Below are 22,732 nucleotides of genomic sequence, written 5' to 3'. Positions count from 1 at the left end.
CACAGCTACGCCAAATCCGAGCAGCGTCTGTGACCTACACCACAGCTCACAGCAACACAGGATCCTTAACCCACTGAGCAAGGCCAAGGATCGAACCCACGACCTCATGGTTCCTAATCGGATTCGTTAACCACTGAGCCTCAATGGAACTCCTAGATTTCCTTTTAATGCATTCCAAATGTTTTATTTGCCCTCGTCCAGAAACTGACACAAATATCAAGTACTTCACCTAAAACATTTTATAAATTTCAGTTCCAGTTAATTTCTATGGCCTTCTGGATACCAAGGGTTGTCATCCTAAATATGTGGCTTTCAATGCTGCTCAAATGCCTTGAATTACAGAACCTGCAATCCTGGCTCCAACAGTTTTGTTGAGTTTTTGTTGGGAGAGATTATGGTCATGTGTGTTTAATCTTCTGTTTTATACTATTTTGCATGTTTGGGTAATAAAGTCAAGTACTCTTTGGGATAAAAGATTTGATTTCCCAACAATGTGAGCCCTGACTAATATGATGGATTTAAAAGATGGTTATTATACATTCAGGTCAAGAATAAGGTTTTGTAATACATACCCTAAAACTTATTTCTAGAATAGGAGGAGGTATTTGGAATGAGAGCACTGGTTTATTTACCTGGGCACAACGTGGTACAGGCTATTTTCTGCACACTCTGCCCTTCACAGAAGGCACCACCATTGAGTGGGGCTGGATTGGTGCAGGTCCTTGTGCGCTTCTGATACCCTCGTCCACAGCGGCTATTACACACAGACCACTCTGTCCAGGTGGACCAGCCACCATTTACTGGAAGGGTGTAAATAATAAAACATGAATTAAACATATGCCCATACACACAGAGACACACAAACCACACATAGCACCTAAACAAAAAAGTTGTATCCCAAGTGACCTAAACAAAACAAAACAAAACAAAAAAGCGAGAATTTCAAAGCAAGAAGCAGCCTTGGATATTATTTCATTCAAAATTTTATTGCAGAGCTGAAGAATCTAAGCAGAGAGATAAATAAAATGAATTATCAACTTCTACTTACCTACTCAGAAAAAAGAGGATTGTGTTCTACTCTCCTCAGCCGGTGTTCTTTGGAAAAAATAATCCTCTTATAAAGGTCTAAACATTACTTTTGGCAACTTATCTAAAATAATATATGTTTACATCCTTACCCCAAAGCTGCATGTGACTCTGAAGCATGGGAACTGATGAAATCATTGAATCTAAATGACAGATGATTATTTTCCCTTAGTATATATAAACTTTTTCACCTTTTAATGATTTTTAGTTAGTTTCATTACTAAGTGAACCTAGTTTTTTTGCTTTTGGAAGTCTTGACAGCTGGATTTTTAACTGAGTATCTATTTGAGTGAATTAGTGATTAGCTGATGTAACTGAAATTGACACCTGTTTTGTGTACAAAGACAAATTATGCTGTTTGATGGAGATGTCAGTATAGGTGCGATTATAAAACCTCCAATATTTAGTATTTCAGTATGTTGAGTCCATGAAATATTGAAATTAAGCAATTTCTAACAAAAATAATTTGATGGTGTGTAGTTAAAACATGGCGCAGCTAGTATATGCATCTGCTTCTTGAGAGCAAAGAAGAGTATTACTCAGATAAGACAAACCTTAATATGTGAACATCACGTGGTCACCTCCCTCTCTAGAAACTTATACAACAGGGAATAATCTGAATGTGCTATATATACAAACATAGACAAGATTTTTTTCACAGCAGAGAAAGGTAAATAACTGAAATCAACTGATACTCAACAGTAAGAAAAGGATAAACATGTATATTCATGCAACTGACTAGGGAGCCATTGAAAATGATGCTGTAGAAGTCTAATAATACATGGATATTTCACCATTATGTTTTTAAGTAAAAAAATATGTATGTCTATTCCATATTTTAAGATCCCATCTATGCTTAGAAAATACTAGCATATACATCAATCTTTTTTAAAATTATCTGTGGATAACAAAATGACAGGATTATAGGTATTCTTTTCTTTGCTCTTTTGCGTTCCCCCAGTTTTCTATAATGAATATACATTTGCAATCTAAACATGCTACTAATGAAATTAAATATATACAACAGAGTCAAAAATGAAACACTTGTTAGATGTATATGGTTCTTTTGTGGACTTGTAGTGAGCCCAACCTATAAGCCTTGGACAGCCTATTTTATGAGGCCATGAAAAGGACAAACAGATGTTTGCTCGTTGGAGTTTCATTTAGTGTTCCAAAAAGCAATTTAATCTTCTCAACTTCACAAAACTCCAAACATGGTGGAACTTTCAGTGTAACTTGCTTACCAACATACTGGCAAGCCAGTATGTGGGGTTACAATGTACATGCACTGCTCTGCTAGAATTTTATTGGTGATTCAGTATCTGATTGAGAAATGAATCATCAAACTTTTACACAAAGAAAGGTCTTGAAGACCCTAGGCCATTCCCTCATGTTATGGAGAAAATAATGGCTACAAGCATCCTATTTCAGCGGCCAACTGAAGCTAAGTTAGTGATAGTCCTCAAGCATCAGACTCCTGACCCCTAGTGCCATGCTGTGTTCTAAACTCGAAATGCTTGTTATTTGTGTTTGATCCTTCCTAAAGACCAGGTTCAGCTTGTGTTTATGGATATTTAAAGCATGCTATACATAGGAAAAGAGATCTGCATGTACATTAAACACCTATGTAATACATCTATTTAGAGTCCACCCTCATTAGTTGTTTATGATTGGTACAAGCTGAGATGTGCCCCATTTCTTTTGCATTTCCAATGCTGTTAATTAAGTTGTTCGGCAAGTTTAGAAAAGACAAAAGGTGGGAAACATTTAATTGTGACTTAAGAAAAGCAACAGCTTCTATCTCAACATAGCCACTATCTAGACAAGGCAATTAAATTTCAGAGGATTTTTAAAAGATAGTAGGCCTCTGTCCTGTAACAAAAATGACAGTTTTAAAGCACCACTACCTTCAGTCTTTCAAACATCACAGTGGTTTCGGTTCTCATAACACCCTGCAGCATGAGGACACAACCAGCCAAATGGAACTACCTGAAGTAAGTAAGTGCCATGAGCCACAGACTTGCCAGCGGCTGTCCTTCCTTCCCAGTCATTTAGGCAAATCCCCTAGAGTGCCACTGAACACTGAAGCAGCTGTGAAGAGCTTCCTTACATTCTAAGTGGTAGCCACATCATTCCCAAGGTGGCAGAACCTCAAAATAGTTCTCAGAGTTGTTCTGTTTCCTCTGAGACAAAAACTCATCAAGAATAGGAAGACCTACTATGTATCCAATAGTACTGTGAGAAATATATAAATTTAAGGCGCTGTCTCTTAGTCTGCAGAGGAGCTTAAAAGCTTAGCTGGGAAGATAGAACTACCTGTGAAATGACAAGAAAGCCATTGAGAGCTAAAGCAGACAAAGAGATACAAGTATCATATGCCACAGCAAAATGGAGTGTAGAATCATTTAGTACTTCTACAGAAAGGATAAGCTTAGACATGAGATGGATGAGAAGGGGCCAGAGAATGGAAGGGAAGCTTCCTGAAGAAGTCATGTCAAACCTTGCTATATGGTTAGGTTAAGTTAGGACCATTTGGCAATGCAGCCCGTCTTCACTCTGGATGCCCCTGACGTAGTGTAAAGCAAGTTTCAGGGAATGAAAGTTTCTCTGATATATTTGGAGAACATGTCAGCTCCAGTCTTTCTGAGATTTTGCAGTCACTCTCCTGAGGCCCACAGAAAGAGCTGCAGGCTGCTTTAAGCATCTTCATCTCAAACTCCCTCTAGATCCTGGTGGTCCAGGCTATGGAGCAGGGAAGGCTAAGGGAGACAGGGAACTCTCCTGGTCCTTAAGTAGAGTTCCTTCACTTTCTTATTAACTGAAAAAGGGCTAGAGATTTCTAAGTCTAGTTTTTCTGAGTAACAGGAAAGCAGTTAAACTTCACTGTCCATGTAAGAAGCTGGAAGATAGCAGCAATGGGGATTGAAGAAAGGCCTTTTTACTTGATATTTTAAAATTAAAATGAGAAACTGCACTTTTACCTGATCTAAATTGAGACCTCCAAAAGCTTACTCACCATAGACTATGACAGTTGCGGTTGTGCTTTTTCTCTTGGCAACAATGTTTTTGGCAACGCAAGTATAGTTTGCAGTATCTGAGAGGCGGGCCTGCTTTATGATGAGGTTGTGATCAATAGTAATATAAAAATTCCGATCTTCAACGGGATCAATGATGTCTTCATTTTTCAACCATTCCACCTAAAGATGCACAGGAGAAACAGTTAGACCCCCGGTATGGATCCCTCCACGGCTGTCTGTCCGAACTTCTGTTTTGCAACATGAATAGCATTGCTCTATGCTACGAACTTCTGCCAACTGGAGGAAGTAACTTTCTGAGGTCATGTTAAGTGTATCACTCACCTGCCAAACACGCTGATTCTGTCTATGCTACATTCTTCTCAAATGTCAATGACCCAACTGGGAAATACAGAGTTCAAATTGTTTTCACTTTGCCCTGAAGGCAGGAACACGGGATGGTGCATGCCAAGTTCAGAACCCAATCAAAAATAATAGGCTAAGCATTTCAAACTGAACTCAAACCTTTCGCTATTTGATTGGTTTACTCTTGGCAACTTACCTGCTGCTTTTCGGAAAAGAATATAAGACTATTAAAAAAGCTCAAAAGGCATCTTAGACATCATGTAGCTCTAATAAAGCAACATTTGGATGATTTATGTGTAGCATTGCTGAGACATATGGATTAAATTTCCCTGAAAATGCACTTACTTTAAAATATAGCAAACATGTATTTAGAGAAGTATCTAAGCCAAAATACTTGGGAGGAGAAAAAGGTTTTCCACCAGCTCTCAATGCAATCTAAATGGCATATAAGTCACTGTCAAATCTCTCCTTTTGTCTATCACTTTCTTTCTGGCATCAAATCTTTGGCTTGTGGTTTGCTTCTGAAGATCTTGACCTAAAATGTGACTGTTCAAAACGACTGAACATTGTTTTTCCATGCAAATGATGGTTTAGCAGCAGCAGTATTACCCATAAAAAATGAAGGGGGGGGGTGAAATCTATCTGCATAAGATGTCCTTATGAAGGATAAACTATTTCTTGTCCTACAAATTGCTTTTTCCCCCCTATGCACAGATTTTTTTTCCATAAAACAGAACAACATTGATATTTACCACACTTAAAATTTTCTTTTGCAGTACTGTGGATATGGATACAAGTAACCTTCAGTGGTAGGGAGTCAATATTGTTGCCATTTTCAAAATCTTAAGGAGCTTGCTTCCCCAGCACCGCAAGAGGTCTGGAAATTAATCTCTAAATCTGTCAGTGGGCTGGATGTTGCAAGGTTCCAAATTATATCTACTCTAAAATAATGCTTCTCTAATCCTCAGAAAAAAAAAAAAGACCACAATTTAAGGGAAAAACAAAAAACAAACTTCTTGAAATAAACATATGAGGATATAGATAAGAGCATCTATTTGTAATGATGCAAATTTTGAAATAGCTAAACATTGTTGATATTTACACTAATGGAAATGAAAAAGTGCAATCCCTTTAAAATAGTGAAGTTCCAAAACATGCATTTTGGTTTTTTTTTTTTTGTCTTTTTGCTATTTCTTTGGGCCGCTTCTGTGGCATATGGAGGTTCCCAGGCTAGGGGTCCTATCGGAGCTGTAGCCACCAGCCTACGCCAGAGCCACAGCAACGTGGGATCCGAGCCACGTCTGCAACCTACACCACAGCTCACGGCAACGCCGGATCGTTAACCCACTGAGCAAGGGCAGGGACCGAACCCACAACCTCATGGTTCCTAGTCAGATTCATTAACCACTGCGCCACGACGGGAACTCCGCATTTTGTTTTAAATAAAGACAGCACATTCAGTCATATGCATGGATATATTTGATGACTCACGCTCACTTGACCTGGATTTTCTCAAAATTTGGCCCTATGTATGTGGTATATACATACATATGTATGTACATATATGAACCCTCTACAAGAGCAAGGGGAAAGGTAGCAAAATTCCAACCCTTTCAATTGTCATCAAGCAGTTGACATGAATACCTTCCGAATCTAATGTTTATACAGGTTATTTCTGTCATTCGAAGGAAAGCTTTCCACTTACAGATGGTACTGTTGGTCTCCCCTGATTTTTTTGGTCTTAGATCCCTTCTGTGTGTGGGTCTGTGCTCATGCATACACATGCAGACCCACTTAGCGTGCTTTTCTTTCAAGGACCCATACCTGCTCTTCTTGCAGGATGGCCCTCAGGCTCCTAGATGCTTTGCTTGAAGTTCCTAGGGGTTCACAGCTTCCTCAACTTCCACCTCTGCCACCGCCTCACAGGGGTAGAAATAAGCTTTGTGTCCAAACAGGCTGGAACCTGAGTTATTTCTCTCCAAAGTTTCCCTGCAGGGATCAGCTGAAGCTACCTCCCTGAGACATCTCAAATTGTTATGTTCTGGGCTTCTCCTTTTCTCTCCTGCTTGCTCCCCCTGCTAACAGGGATGCCAGGGAGCACTTCCATAACAAGCCATTTGCATTCAAACCTTTGCCACATGGTTTGCTTCTGGAGAACCTGATCTAAGTCAGGACTATTCAAAACTATGGTTTCTTCTATGTACGTAGCATCAGCTGACAACAGTCATGTGAACCTGGTCATAAATGACATAGAGAGATCCTCAGGGATACTGCAAACCACTTGTTTATTTGAATATTCTATTACATGGAAGGGAAACGCAATCTGTACTGTTGACAGAAGATTTAAAAAGACTTAGGTGATTATTGGGTATATGATCTTTATGTTCTTATCCATGACTGCATTTTCCTCAGGTGTCTCTCACCAACACTGGGGCAGTGATTATGACATGAGCTCTGAGGAACCCCAAGGAGCCCCAGAAATGCTGTGGCAGCACCCCAGGACCTGTGAGGGACAATGCCTTCCCTCCCCTAACTCGGGCTTTAACCAAGGAAGCTGGCTTTGATCTGCTTTCCACACTGGGGTTGCCTACATGCCTTTGTCTGAGGAAACAATGGGATCTACAGCTGGAAACTACCCGCAGGAATGAAGAAAGGAGCCAAGGACTCTGGTTTTTTGTCAAGATGCCCCCCTCCCAGTTCCCTATGCCCCAGAGCTCCCAGTCTTGTCACAATGTCCTATTCTGAGGGCTTATTTTGACAAGAATCTTGGGTCAGGACTGCCAGCCAGCACACGCCTCCTGTACAACAATCACCACCGCGCTGTACTCCCCGTCACCCACCCTCCAAAACTCTTGTAATCCTGCCACAAGGTCTTGGATTACAGCAGTGGTATCCTTTAAAACCTGCACCCCTTTTTAGATTTTTTCCCCCACTTTTCTTTAAATCCTAACCCTTGATAATGCTGCTATTCCTTCTACAGTCCTTTCAAATGGGGGGTGTTTGATCTCCCTTGAGCCAACACACCACCAGGCCTGGGGGGGGGGGTCCCCTAAGTGTCCTCTCTGATCTGTATTGTCGATTCCAGACCATTTCCTCCAAACACCTGTGTTTTGTGTAAGATTTCATGCATCATCATTTTACCCAGTACAACTTTGTCATAATTTCTGATGATTTTCAAAATCACAAAGACGACACTTTCAACATCTTGGCCTCTCCATTACGTGGCTCTCCTCCTACACTGATCTTGGTCTGCAAGCCTCTCACACTCACAGAATCACACCTGCTAGGCCAGAGGCTTCCACTCCTGGCTTCACTGTATTAGACTTTTTCACAACTTAAAAGAAAGTCCTGCCACATTCATTTCTGCCTCTGGTCACCCCCACAAGTCTTTGCTCATCGTAACCTCTTGGAATACTTGTATATACTCTCCCTCTCCAGTTCTCATCCTCTTCATCTGTGACTCCCATCGTCAGATCTGCTCTTTCCAAAGGTAGTGATTACTTTCACTTTGTTAGGTGGGGTGGTGAGGTTTTACTATTTTAATGAACTTGACTCAGCCGCAGCATTTAACCCCACTGGGATCTCCCTCCTCCTCACTTGCTTCCTCTGGACTGGGCACTTTCCTGCTTTTGTCCTATCCTCCCCCCACCCCCCATCACTTCCCTGGGCTAAGGTCTCTTCTTCCCTGTGGTAACTCTTGTCTTTGGACCTCTTCCTTTTTCTACTTTCTATCCATATTCAGTTCCATGGTGAGCTCATCCAGCCTCAAGCAGATGACTCTGAAATTTATCTCCAGTCTAGATCCTATCTCTGAACTCCAGACTCATATATCCAACTGCCTTCTTGCAACTCCACTGGGTTGTCTAATAACAACCTCCTGAACTGCCCTCCAAATCTGCTCCTCCCACAGCCTTACCCATCTCAGTCAAGGCCAACGCTATCCCTCCAATACCTCAGAAATCTCAGATGTGGCCTTGATTCCTCTCTTCCGTGCCATTGCCAATCTGATGTCAGAGCAGCATATCAGAATCGGACCACTTCCTGTCCCCTCAGCGCCCACTTCCCATGCAAGTCACTGTCAGTTCTCTCTGGATTATTGAACAACTTCCTGTCTTATCCCTGCCTTTCCCCTTGGCCCTAACATCTATTCTCAACACAGTACAGGGATGCTTAAACCCTAAGTCAGACCATGTTATACCTCATCTCACAGCCTCCAATGGCTCCCTGTATCTCTCAGTGTCAAGGCCATAGTTCTTACAGGGAACTCAAGATTCTGCATCATAATGACCCCTCACCTGAGATCACCTAGTTTACTCTCCCCTTTTCTCTCATCTCTTTAGACGCTGGCTTCTTTGCTGGTTCCTGTGCACACCAGGGGTGCTCCTGCCTTGGAGATGTTGAGTCTACTGGTACATCTGCCTGGAATAATCCTTCCCCCAGTAAGTTTGCTCTCTTCTCTCCTTCGGATCTTTAATCAGATGTCACCTTCCCAGGGCAACATCTACCTCTGTATACATGCCCACTCTCTTGCTCTTTTATTCTCTTCTTTTTATGGCCACACTGGCCGCATATAGAGGTTCCTGGGCTAGGTGTCAGATTGGAGCTGCAGGGTTAGACCACAGCCACAGAAACCCTGGATCCAAGCAGCATCTGGGACCTACAATGCAGCTTGTGGCCACAGTGGATCCTTAACTTACTGAGCAAGGCCAGGGATTGAACTTGCATCCTCAGAGAGACAACAGTGGATCCTTAACCCACTGAACCACAATGAGAACTCCTATTTTCTTCATTTTATATAGTCTGTATTATTTGTCCTCTCTACCAGAATGTCAGCTCCATGGATTTTGGTCTATTTTTTGATTACTGTTATATTCCTGTGACCTGAAACTGGCATATAGCAGGAACTTAATTAGCATTTGTTAAATGTGTGAACAAAACATGCAGTGGCATCAAGTCTGCTACAGACATCTTTAAGTCCCTATAAATTTTAACTCTCAAAATTAATAATGAATATATATATAGTGAGAGCAATTTCAAACATCTCTTCTAAGTTCTGCTGGACACTCAGAACACAAAGCTCCACTGCCCAAGGCCAAAGCCTACAGAGCTGGCCTAGCCTCCAAGTGGACTCACTGGGGAAACCATGAGATAGAAGAGGGTCTCTGGACTTAGGCTAGGAGACTCCTTGTGTTTCACCACCATGTATTCTAAAGTGTCCATTGGCCAGTATGTTTTAACTAAGGCATATTTGAAAGTGGAATTCCGACTAGGAACCACAAGGTTGCGGGTTTGATACCTGGCCTTATTCAGTGAGTTAAGGATCTGGCGTTGCCATGAGCTGTGGTGTAGGTCGCAAATGCAGCTCAGATCTGGCATTGCTGTGGCTCTCTGATTAGACCCCTAGCCTGGAAACCTCCATATGCTGTGGGTGCGGCCCTAAAAAAAAAGACAAAAGACCGAAAAAAAAAAAAAAGTGGATTTCCCTCTAGCCCACGTTTTATCTGTATGTCTGGAGAATTTTTAAAAGATGTCTGAGTAATTATTGCAGAATTTCATCTACTTAACACAGAGTCTAGGTGATCACAGCAAACCAGAGCCTACAATATAGCTCCCCAAAAACTTTAAATTTCAATAAACGAAGAGTTAGGCATTTTAGAATTTCAATTCCATTCCACAAATACTGAGTACCTATTACATGGAAGGTATTAAGTGTTGGGGGACAAAGGGACAAATCAGGCAAGTGCTTGCTTGTGGTGCCCTCTGCTGCATAAGAAGACAAACTTATCAACAAATAATGCAATGTCAGAGACAAAAGATGTACATCTAAGGATGGAGGTAAACTGGGTTCAGATACACAAGGAGAAGACATCTGAACTAGTTTCTCAAAGATGGAATTAAGCTTGTTGGGAAGGAAAGAAGGAACGTGTAGGATGAAGGAAGGAGAGGACATTTCAGGAAAAGGCCAGGCTTGAAGCCTCTTGGGGAGTCTGAGCACTGGACAGTGGTCTTAACTGCACCGTCGGGGGAGTGAAGCAAGGACGGAGATGCAGCTTTTGGGAAATCACGGAGGGGCTCCAATGCTGTGCTAACACACCTGACCTTTATTTGTATTGGTTGCGATCCACTGAAGGGTCCGAAGAGAAGAGACGTAATGACGCCTGGCTTTAAGAATGACTTTTGGGAGTTCCCCTCGTGGCACAGTGGTTAACGAATCCGACTAGGAACCATGAGGTTGCGGGTTTGATCCTTGCCCTTGCTTAGTGGGTTAACGATCCGGCGTTGCCGTGAGCTGTGGTGTAGGTCGCAGATGCGGCTCGGATCCTGCGTTGCTGTGGCTCTGGTGTAGGCCGGGGGCTACAGCTCCAATTCAACCCCTAGCCTGGGAACCTGCATATGTGGCGGGAGCAGCCCAAAGAAATAGCAAAGACAAAAAAAAAAAAAAAAAAGAATGACTTTTGGAAGCAGTGTGGATCATTACTGTGACACAGCGGAAGCCGGAAACCAGTTAAAGAGGCTGTTGTCATAGTTCTGGTGAAAGACCAGGAAGAGTGAATTAAGGAAGTAGCAAAGGGAGTAGGGAGAAAAGAATGGATTTAGAAAGTAATTTGAAGGGACAAGGGACAGGGCAGAAGAGCTGTTGGTGGAAAGGAGAGGGCACAGTGAAACCCTATCTGGTTCTGGCTGGGGGACCAGTGTGTGAATCAGGAATAAAGGAGGCAGAAAAGATTTAAGGGCTGAAAGGATGAGGAGTTGATCTGGCTGATCTTATGAAGAACCCAAGTAGCACGGCATGATTCTCTACGACACCTAAATTGCTCAAAATTATCCCGTTATTTCCATGAACAAGGTGATTTTTTTTTCTCTCACTTTTGGAATACAAAAATAACAATGACAAAATCCTCATTACTTCTGCTTCTCTTAGATCAAAAGAACTGAAAACGGATATTGATAAAAAGGATAAAGCAAAATTGACTCCCATTTTGGTTAAAAACTTAGGAAAGGATGTGAGAGTAACTCTGTTTATCATGTAAAGGGTTGCCTGAATCAGCAAATCAATATAAAATTCTTATGAATATATCCTTTTATGAAAAAAACATATATTCTTTTCATGCAGTATTCTCCAGAACTCAACACCACCAAATAAAGTGACCATCTTCCATTTGGAGTAGTTTCACCGTGAGTCTCCTTACATAAACTGTACATAAAATCCCAAGAAATGATCCAGTGTCTTTTGTGCTGCTAGAAATTAACTGTATTGAGTTGCAAGTATTTAATGACACTTTTGCAATTTATTTATAAATTAATCTTGGTTAATCTGGAGTCAGTATTTCATTCTGGCCTCTGAATTCTACTCTTATTTTTTTCATGTCAGTGCTTCTTGTTGATTTCACCCTGAGACTTGGCTTCCTCCCACCCCCTCCCATTTAGCAAACCATATGATTTATACAAGGGTGAAGTCTTTGCAAGTTAGAAGTTATTTTTAGCTATGTATAAAACATTCAAGAAGAGAGAAAAATAGGTTGAAGTTCAGAAAACAATAAAAGGCTGTGCCCATAAACCATAACTTGTCAGGGTTGCAGTGAGGCAAAATACTGCTTCTGTCCTTGTGGCTCTGTAACTGCAATCTTTTCAAATAATTTGGGGCACATTCGAAGTAATTTACTCAAGTGTTTATAAAGGCATAGGATTTTATTAATAGGTAAGAAAAATAGTTTTCAGCCAATGTTAGGATGCTCTATTTGCATACAGGTTGCTGTTGGTATTGATTATTCCCATTGTGAATCTTAACTTTAAGAAGCAATTCCTGGAGTTGCCGTTGTGGCCCAGTGGTTAACGAATCCGACTAGGAACCATGAGGTTGCAGGTTTGATCCCTGGCCTCGCTCAGTGGTTAAGGATCTGGCATTGCCGTGAGCTGTGGTGTAGGTCGCAGAAGTGGCTCAGATCCTGTGTTGCTGTGGCTCTGGCATAGGCCGGCAGCTATAGTTTCGATTAGACCCCTAGCCTGGGAACCTCCATATGCCACGAGTGCAGCCCTAGATAAAAAAAAAAAGAAAAAGAAAAAAAAACAAAGAAGGAGGAGGAGCAATTCCTGCAGTGCCAGGTAAGAGTGCTGTTCTCAGGCAGTTCAAAACCCATTCCTGCGCCTCTGTTGGGCAAATTTCTTATCTTCTCTGTACCCCAGGGTCCTCACTGATAACATGAGGATAATTCCAGAATTGATTCCATGAGGTTTTTGAGGATCAAATGAGTTAATACACAGATTGCTTAGTGCTTGGCATATAGTCAGTATTCTCAAATTATCATTAATATTATATTAAGGATATTCTAAAGGAGATGGGAAAAATCCAAATAACTCTACAAAGAAATGGAGAAGTGGTGTTACTCTAAAAACAAAAAGGAAAGGAGGAGATGACAAAGTGGTGGAGGAGTAGGATGTGGAGCTCACCTCCCCACATAAAGACATCAAAAACACATCTACATATGGAGTAATTCTCACTGAAAATGACCTGGAGACTGGCAGAAATTCTCTTAAGACTGCCAAAGTTATAAGAAAGAATCACAAAGAATCAAGTAGGAAAGAAGAGAAGTGGTCAGGTTGGGACCTGTGCCCCCTAGGAGGGGACACAGACGAAAAAGAGATTACACAAAGATCCACTCTAGGAAGTGGACCATTCAAGACACATACTGGGCACCCCAGCCTGAGGTGTGATAGCAGCAAGATAAGTCCCCTTAGCTGGTTTGAAAACAAGTGGGACTAAGAGGAGGGCTGAAAGGAACCTAGGCTCTGCTTGTGAAGAGTGTGCACATGCTCGCTTTCTCCTAGGAACTAGACAGAGGAAGATGACTGAAACTGTCTGGGCCTTGGCCCATTTCCCATGACTGCCCTAGCGCATGCCACAGTCTGAGCTGAGCACCAGCTCTGGCCCCTCTTGCTCCGCTGCACAGCTCCACAATAAGCAGAGGGCTGTAGTGGCTGAGAGGAGTGTAAGTTGTGAGCAAAGCTGGCTCCCAAATGCATTTGATAGAAGCAAGTATTACACACACTTATAGAGGGAATGGAGCCAGCTTAGACTTGACCCTCAGGGCTTCTGCTCCAGCAACTTGGGACCTGCCTCTGCCCCTAATAGCGTTGTGTTGGCCACTGAGCAGAGAAGAAACCCCAGCTTACGCTTGGCTCTGGCTCTAGCACCTCCAACTCAGCCTCACCTCCTACAAAGGCGAAAGCTGCCAAGGCACCATAAGGGAAGATGTGACTCATGCTCACATTAGATCCAGCTCTTCTATTAAAACCGGTGGGCACTAACAAATTGTATAGGGATCCTCCCACAAAAGGGCAGAATAGGTAACTGTTTCACCTAATATCACAGAGACAGAGAAAGTTAAACAAAATGAGAAGACAGGAAAAATCTGTTTCAAATGAAAAAACAAGAGAAAAACCCCTGGAGAAACAAGCAATTAAACAAGTAAATAATTTACCAGATAAAGAGTTCAAAGCTATAGTAATAAGAATGCTGAGTTAGGAGTTACCGTTGTGGCTCAGTGGTTAACGAACTCAAGTAGCATTCATGAGGATGCAGGTTCAATCCCTGGCCTCACTCAGTAGGTTAAGGATCCAGTGTTGCCATGAGCTGTGATGTAGGTTGCACATGTGGCTCAGATCCCATGTTGCTGTGGCTGTTGCATAGGCCAGTGGCTACAGCTCTGATTCAACCTCTAGCCTGGGAACCTCCATATGCCACAGGTGTGGCCCTAAAAAAAGATAAAAGACCAAAAAAAGAATGCTGAGTTATGAAAAATAGTAGATGAACACAGTGAGAATTTTAACAAGGAACTAGAACATATAAAAAAGAACCAGTCAGAACTGAAGAACACATTAGCTAAAATGAAAAACACACTACAAGGAATTAATAACAGACTAAGTGATACAAGAAGAAAAAATGTGACCTAGAATAATGGAAATTACCCAATAAGAACAAAAAGAAAAACACATTTTAAAAATAAGAGCAGGAATTCCTGTCGTGGCGCAGTGGTTAACGAATCCGACTAGGAACCATGAGGTTGTGGGTTTGGTCCCTGCCCTTGCTCAGTGGGTTAACGATCCGGCGTTGCCGTGAGCTGTGGTGTAGGTTGCAGACGCGGCTCGGATCCCGCGTTGCTGTGGCTCTGGCGTAGGCCGGTGGCTACAGCTCCGATTGGACCCCTAGCCTGGGAATCTCCATGTGCCGCGGGAGCGGCCCAAGAAATAGCAAAAATGACCAAAAAAAAAAAAAAAAAAGAGCAGTTTAACAGACTTTAAGACAACATCAAGTGTAGCAACACTCATATTATAGGGGCCTCATATCAGACAATGCAGACTTTAAAATAAAAGTCTATAACAAAAGTCAAGTCTCTCTGACTTTATAATTATTATAGACTTTGTTTTAAAAGGGATCAATACAAGAAGAGGATATTATACCCATCATCATGTACATACATAAGATGGGAGCATGAAAATATATAAAGCAAATACTAAGACATAAAGGGAGAAATTAATAACATAGTTATTGCGGGAGATTTTAACACACCACTTACATCAATGAACAGATCATCCAGACAGAAAATCAATAAAGAAACAGTCATCCTAAATGACCAGCTGGACTTCATAGGTATCTATGAGCCATTCCATACAAAAACAGCAGAATACACATTTTCAAATGCTCATGGATGTTCTCTAGGAAAGATCACATTCTAGGCCATACAACAAGTCACAGCAAATCTAAGAAGATAGAAATTATATTGAGCATTTTTTCTGACCATGACAATATAAAACTAGAAATCAGTTATAGGAATTAAAATGGGAAAAACAAAAACTCATGGAAACTAAACAACATACTGCTAAAATACAATAATGCAATGAAAAAAACCACAGAGGAAATCAGAAAATACCTTAAGAAAAATGAAAATAAAACTTCCAAAACAACTTTCCAAAATCTATGGGATATGGTGAAAGTAGTTCTAAGGAGGAAATTTTTAACAATGAAGGCCTTCCTCAAAAAAACAAGAAAAATCTCAAATAAACAACCCAGCCAACCATCTAAGGAATTAGAGAAAGAAGAATAAATAAAGCTCAAAGTCAGCAAGAAGGATATACTAAAGACTAAAAAGTAACTTTAAAAAAAAATACATGTTGGTGGGAATGTAAACTGGTACAGCCACTATGGAGAACAGTTTGGAGATACCTTAGAAATCTATACATAGAACTTCCATATGACCCCGCAATCCCACTCTTGGGCATCTATCCGGACAAAACTCTACTTCAAAGAGACACGTGACATGTTCATTGCAGCACTATTCACAATAGCCAGGACATGGAAACAACCCACATGTCCATCAACAGATGATTGGATTCAGAAGAGGTGGTATATATACACAATGGAATACTACTCAGCCCTAAAAGAGAATGACATAATGCCATTTGCAGCAACATGGATGGAGCTAGAGAATCTCGTACTGAGTGAAATGAGCCAGAAAGACAAAGGCAAATACCATATGATATCATTTATAACTGGAATCTAATATCCAGCACAAATGAACATCTCCTTAGAAAAGAAAATCATGGACTTGGAGAAGAGACTTGTGGCTGCCTGATGGGAGGGGGAGGGAGTGGGAGGGATTGGGAGCTTGGGCTTCTCAGACACAACTTAGAATAGATTTACAAGGAGATCCTGCTGAATAGCACTGAGAACTTTGTCTAGATACTCATGTTGCAACAGAAGAAAGGCTGGGGGAAAAATGTAATTGTAATGTTCCCTGTACAGTGGGAAAAAACAAAACAAAACAAAACTGTTCCCTGTACAGTGGGGAAAAAACAAAACAAAACAAAACATATAGGTTAAAAAATAGAAAAGATAAATGAAACTAAGAATTGTTTTTTGAAAAGATAAACAAAATGGATAAACCTTTAGCCAGGCTCATCAAGAAGAGGGAGGCCTCCCCCCCCCCAAAAAAAGAGAGAGAGAAGAAATAATAACCTATACCACAGAGATACAAAAAAATCATAAAATTATACTGCAGTTATATCAACACTGTACAACCCAGAAGAAATAGATAAATTTCCAAAAATACACAATGTTCCAAGATTGAACTAGGAAGAAAAGACCAATCACTAGTAGTAAAACTGAATTTGTGGAAAAAAAAAAAATTCACAACAAACAAAAGTCCAGGACCAGAAGGCTTCACAGGGGAATTCTAACAAAGATATAAAGAAGCGTTAATATCTAAAATTCTCAGACTATGCCAAAAATTTGAAGAGTTGAGAACACTCCCAAATTCATCCTATGAGGCCACCATGACCTTATCCTCAAAACCAGACAAAGACACTACAAAAAGAAAATTACAGGTCAATACCTCTGATGAATATTGTGTTAGCAGACTCAATTCAACAATACACATCAAGAACCATACACCACAATGAAGCAGGATCTATTTCAGTGATGTAAGGATGACTCAATATCTGAAAATCAATGTGATACACCACATTAGAAAAAGGAAGGATAAAAAAATCACATCATCATCTCAGGGAAAAAGGATTTGACAAAATTCAACATCCATTCATGATAAAAACTCTCAACGCTGGTACAGAGGAAACATATCTAAATATAATAAAGTCCATTTATGACAAAACCAAAACTAACATCATACTCAAGAGTGAAAAGCTGAATTCTTTTCCCCTAAAATCAAGAATTAGATACAGATGCCCACTCTTGCCACTGTATTTAACATGGTATTTAAATCCTAGCCACAGGAATCAGACAAAAAAGAAATAAAAGGCATTCAAGTTGGAGGGAAAGAAATAAACTGACACTATTTGAACATGACATAATACTAAATATAGCAAATCCTAAAAGTCTCCACCAAAAAGAAAACTATCAGAACTATTAAATGAATTAGGTAAGGTGCAGGGTTCAAGATAATATACAGATATCCATTGCTTTTGTATGCATTAGTAATGAATTATCAGAGAAAGCAAGAAAATAATGCCATTTAAAATCACGTGAAAAAAGAGTAAAACACAGGAGTTCCTCCTGTGGCACAGTGAGTGAGTTAAGGATTGGGCATTGTCTCTGCAGTGTCATGGGTCACTGCTGAGGTGCAATTTCAATCCTGGGACTGGTACAGTGGGTTAGGGATCCAGAGTTGCTGCAGCTGTGGCATATGTCACAGCTGCAGCTCAGATTCAATCCCTGGCCCAGGAACTTCCATATTCCATGGGGGTAGTCCAAAAAAAAAAAAAAAGTAAAATACGTAGGAATAAATTTAAACAAGAAAGTGAAATATCTATACCCTGAAATCTATAAGATTCTGATGAAGAAAATTGAAGATGATACAAATAAAGGGAAAAATATCCCATTTTCAGGGATGGCAAAGTATTGCTAAAATGTCCATACTACTCAAAACAAACTAGAGATTTAATGCAATCCCAATCAAAACACCCCTAATATTTTTTCACAGAACTAGAATAATCCTAAATGTTTCAGGAAATCCCAAGAGACCCCAAATAGCCAAAACAATCTTGACAAAAAATAACAAATCTGAAGTTATCATGCTCCCTGACTTCAGACTATCCTACAAAGTTACAGTAATCAAAACCATATGGGATTGACACAAAAACAGACACATGGATAAATGTAACAGAATAAAGAAACCACTAATAAACCCACACTCCTGTGGTCAATTAATCTAGGACAAAGATGGCAAGGATATACAATGGAGTAAAGACAGTATCTTTAATAAGTGGTGCTGGAAAAAATGGCTATTTGTAAAAGAATGAAATTGCAGTATTTTCTTATACTATACACAAAGAATAAACTCAAGATGAATTAAAAACCAAAATGTAAGACTGGAACCCCCAATATCCTAGAAGAAAACATAGGCAGAAGGCCAATGTAAATCACAGCATTATTTTTGTGATCTGTCTCCAAAGGCAAAGGAAACAAAAGCAAAAATCAACAAATGGGACCTAATTACATTTATAAGTTATTGCAGAGCGAGGGAAAACACTGACAAAAACAAAAAGACAACCTACTGAATGCGAGAAAATATTTGTAAATGATATGACCCATGAGCAGTTAATAGCCAAAAACAGCTCATACAACTCAAAATTAAACAAACAACCCTGAGTTCCTTGGTGGCCTAGCAGGTTGAGGATCCAGCTTTGTCACTGCTGTGGTACAGGTTTGGTCCCTGGCCTGGGAATTTCTTTATGCTATTGGCATGGGCTCCCAAACTCTCCAAAAAAAAAAAAAAAAAAAAAGCCAATTGAAAAGGGGCAGAATACATGTTTTTCTAAAGAAGATATACAGATGGCCAACAGGCACATGAAAACATACTCAACATCACTAAACATCAGAGAAATGTGAATCAAAACCACAATGAAATAGCACCTCACACCTGTCAGAATGGCCATCATCAAAGCCTACAAATAACAAAAGCTGGCATGGATGTAGAAAAAAGGGACCCCTCTGCTGATGGGAATGTGAAGTGATGCAACCACTAAGGATAACAGCATGACCATTTCTCAAAAAACTAAAAGCAGAATTTCCATATGATCCAACAATTCCACTCCCAGGTATAGATTCAAAGAAAACAAAAATACTAATTTGAAAAGACAATGCACCTCAATGCTCAAAGCAACTTTTTTTTTTTTTCTTTTTAGGGCCGCACCCATGGCATATGGAAATTCCCAGAGCCAGGGATTGAATGGGAGCTACAACTGTAGGCCTATGCCACAGCCACAGCCACACCGGATCCAAGCCACATCAGCGATCTACACTGCAGCTTATGGCAATGCTGGATCCTTAATCCACTGAAAGAAACCAGGAATCAGACCTGGATCCTCATAGATACTAGTCGGGTTCTCAACCCACTGAACCACAACAGGAACTCCAAAGCAGCAATTATTCACAATAGCCAAGACATGGAAGCAACCTAAGTGTTTCACAACAGATAAATGGATAAAGAAGACACAGAGTGTGCGGGTATACATATTTTAGTTATATGTACACACACATACAATAAAATAATACTCAGACATAACAAATAATGAAATTTTGCCACTTTCAACAACAGGAACTTAATGGGTATTATGCTTAGCGAAAGAGACTGGAGAAAGACAAATACTGTATGTTATCACTTCTACGTAGAATCTAAAAAATAAACAAATGAATACAACAAAACAGAAACTGACTCACAGATATAGAGAAGAAACTAGTTGCTGGCAGGGAGATACAAATGGCTATGCATAAAATAAATAAGCTACAGAGATAAACATCACAGGGAAAGAGAGCCAGTATTTTATAAAATATAATACTTAATATATATATTATTAAACTAATATTGTAGATCAACTATATTTCAATAAAAATGTTTTAAAAAATAAAACAGTATTTTGATATCTGAATTCCTTTAACCCTCAATTGCTGTTTCTTTTGAAACAAAGTCAACTCACCATTACATCAAATCTCTTTAAGTTGCCCAATCTAGTTTGTATTCTAAGCCTAAACACACATTTCTATTTAAACTCTTTAAATCCATAATTCTAGAGATGTCCTTGGTATGTACGTGCTTTAGTGATATTATAACATGAGATTTTAATCAGTCTAAATAAATATTATTTTCTGATTCTTTTAGGTTATAAATAAACCATCACACTGCATTAACTCTTTAGGAGTGTAAGTAGTTTTTTTTTTCCCCCCTTTGGTCATGCCTCCAGACCAGGGATGGAATCTGAGCCAAAGAAGTGAAAACACCAGATCCTTAACCACTAGGCCACCAGAGAACTCCAGAATAGATTTTTAGTAAATGTTATCAAGATTAATTTGAGAAACATTAATTATTGTACTTGGTAATAATAAGGCATAAAAGGCAATTTATTTATTACTATTACTTTTACCTAGAGCATGGACATTTTTATAGCTTTTATTTTATCTTTGTGTTTTCCAGTTCTCCCACTACAAGTGAGCCATCATCACCCGTTCTCTTAATGAAATCAGTCTCCACTCCACTCTCATACAATGGCACACCTGTCATTAGACTTAGCAACACCTTTACCCAAGTCCCCAAGAGATGCAATTTCTTTCTTGCCACCTTCCCTCTCCCCACTGCCCCCAACTGCAGGAGTGAGTATCCCAAGTTCTTCCTTTTGCTTCTCATTCTCTTCACATGGAAAAGATTCTGGGGCAGATGGACAGCTTTAACAGGAAAGAAGTAGAAATTATGGTACATAATTCATCCTTTTGGAGCAGGGCAAATAGGGCTTCAACCTGGAGGTGGAAAGGGCACCCTGCAGTCTCGAACGTGAATCATGACTGCTGGGGGAGGTTATTGAGAGGACAAGACCGCAGCTTGACCTGTGAGCTGGACCTGGGCAACTGGAGGTCCTTCATACCCTTCCCTGTCTCTGGAATGTATGCTTGTCCTGCCCCTGTCATCCTAGAAGCTGCCCAAAGATGCAGCCTTGAGATAGTAGTGTGATGTTGAGACCATCTTGACAGTATCCATGACAGAACTCACTCAAGACTTCTATATTAATTTTTAAGATTCAAGAGGAGGGTGCAGAGATCTACTCATCTTGGAGCCATTCAAGACAAGCCTTGTGTGTAAGTTTCCTTGCCTACTGAAACTGCCACCTACCAATGTGGAGTGGTCTGCCTCTTTCTTGGGTCTCTCCCTGCCCTCTCCTAATTGGGGTCAGTTTCAGATTTCACCCAGAAAGCTTCTGAGGAGGTTGAAAACTAATAATGACCTTGTCTATGGAGAGTTCAAAAGCAAAGTTATTTTCCCTGTGCTGAAATTTAGAGGACAGAAAGGGGGGTGAGAGGGATGGAGCACACTGGCCATGGGTGAGGAGGAGGAATACAGTAAGCATTTCAGGCACCTAGCTGGGGAACTTTATGTACATCAGCTCTGTTCCTCCTCCTGTTCCTGTGAGGGAGGTTTTCAGATGAGAAGAATGATGCTCATAAAGAACTGGCACAGGCTTACAAAGCTCATAAAGGAGTGACCCTAAATCTGAATTCAGGACTGCCTGTGCTCTGGCTCTCTTTTGTCTACTAAGCAAAGAACTGCAGGGAGACAACTACAGTGCCATAGACTTGAGGACAGAATGGGCTCCAGACCATATGATGGTGGCTGGAAGAAACTGGGACACCAAAAAATACCTTAGCTATTTTGTTTCAGCGCAGGGGCTTGGACTAGCCTCTGGCTTATGTTCTCCAGGGAGGCAGTGAGATCCCCAGGAGAGACAGAGGATCCACCCTGTTTTCACCACTACTCTGCACCCTCCCCTCATTTTTTCTAGTGCAACACCTGTGGCATATGGAAATTCCTAGGTGAGGGGTCGGATCGGAGTTGCAGCTGCCAGCCTATGCCACAGACAGCTGTGCAGGATTTGAGGTGCATCTGCAACTTAAACCACAATTCAAGCCAATGTCAGATCCCTAACCCACTGAGCAAGGGCAGGGACTGACCTCTCATCCTCATGCATACTAGTCGGGTTCGTTTCTGCTGAGTCACAATGGGAACTTCTACTCTGCCTTCCTTAAATGACCAACTCACATTTACTTTCAGAGCTAACACTAGGACTAGGTGTATTTTTAATTTCAGGAGATCAGGAAAACCTCCATCCTCTCCAAAACTGTCCCCCAAATTTTTGGCAGTGACTTGAAATGTACTTAAGAAGGGGCAATTCTTAATCCCACCATTAGAAGATCCTCTTTACATGCAAATGACCTGAAGAAATAACATCTTAAAACAATATGAAGTATTATAAAATATGGCACATAAATGACTAAGAGAAAATCCTTTTCAATTTAAATAAAGTCCAAAGGTATGAGGATTTCAAACTGAGATTCGAGTATCCAGCAGTATGTAAAATTTTCCAAGGGGCACACAAACAAAAATGTATTGAAGGGCATCAGTATTTGTATCTTGAATGCCCCTATGCGCTTCATCCTAAAACTAATTGTCTTGAGATCCTGCCATCTACTTTCCATAGCAAAGGCATCTCTAATATCCTATGGTATATTGTGAGAATGTAAAAAAACCCAAGGGGCCAAACAAGTGAATAACTGGAAATATTAGCGTGGCAGTTGAGAATAAGAACTGCAACGACAGGGTAACAACCCTCTTGAAAATCAGTGGTTTATGATTCTTTGCTTTCATCAAAATTGAAGGAGGACCTAATATGCCAGCTGATGGGTCACTGAACATAAATTTTGATGACAG

General features: G+C 40.5%; 1 protein-coding gene across 1 annotated transcript in view; it reads right to left on the bottom strand.

The window, feature by feature from the left end:
• Positions 1-22,732, bottom strand: part of UNC5C (unc-5 netrin receptor C) — a 383,793-nt gene that overhangs the window by 76,486 nt on the left and 284,575 nt on the right. The window contains exons 5-6 of the mRNA XM_047797984.1: positions 4,103-4,283; positions 633-800 (exon numbers count right to left, since the gene is read on the bottom strand). Of these exons, the coding sequence (XP_047653940.1) occupies positions 633-800; positions 4,103-4,283 (349 nt within the window). The remainder of the gene's footprint in view (positions 1-632; positions 801-4,102; positions 4,284-22,732) is intronic.

This window comes from Phacochoerus africanus, chromosome 10 (genome assembly GCF_016906955.1).
Source record: "Phacochoerus africanus isolate WHEZ1 chromosome 10, ROS_Pafr_v1, whole genome shotgun sequence".
In the NCBI taxonomy this organism is placed as follows: domain Eukaryota; kingdom Metazoa; phylum Chordata; class Mammalia; order Artiodactyla; family Suidae; genus Phacochoerus; species Phacochoerus africanus.
Note: the sequence above shows the minus strand (reverse complement) of the source record. Positions and strands in the feature narration are given on the sequence as shown.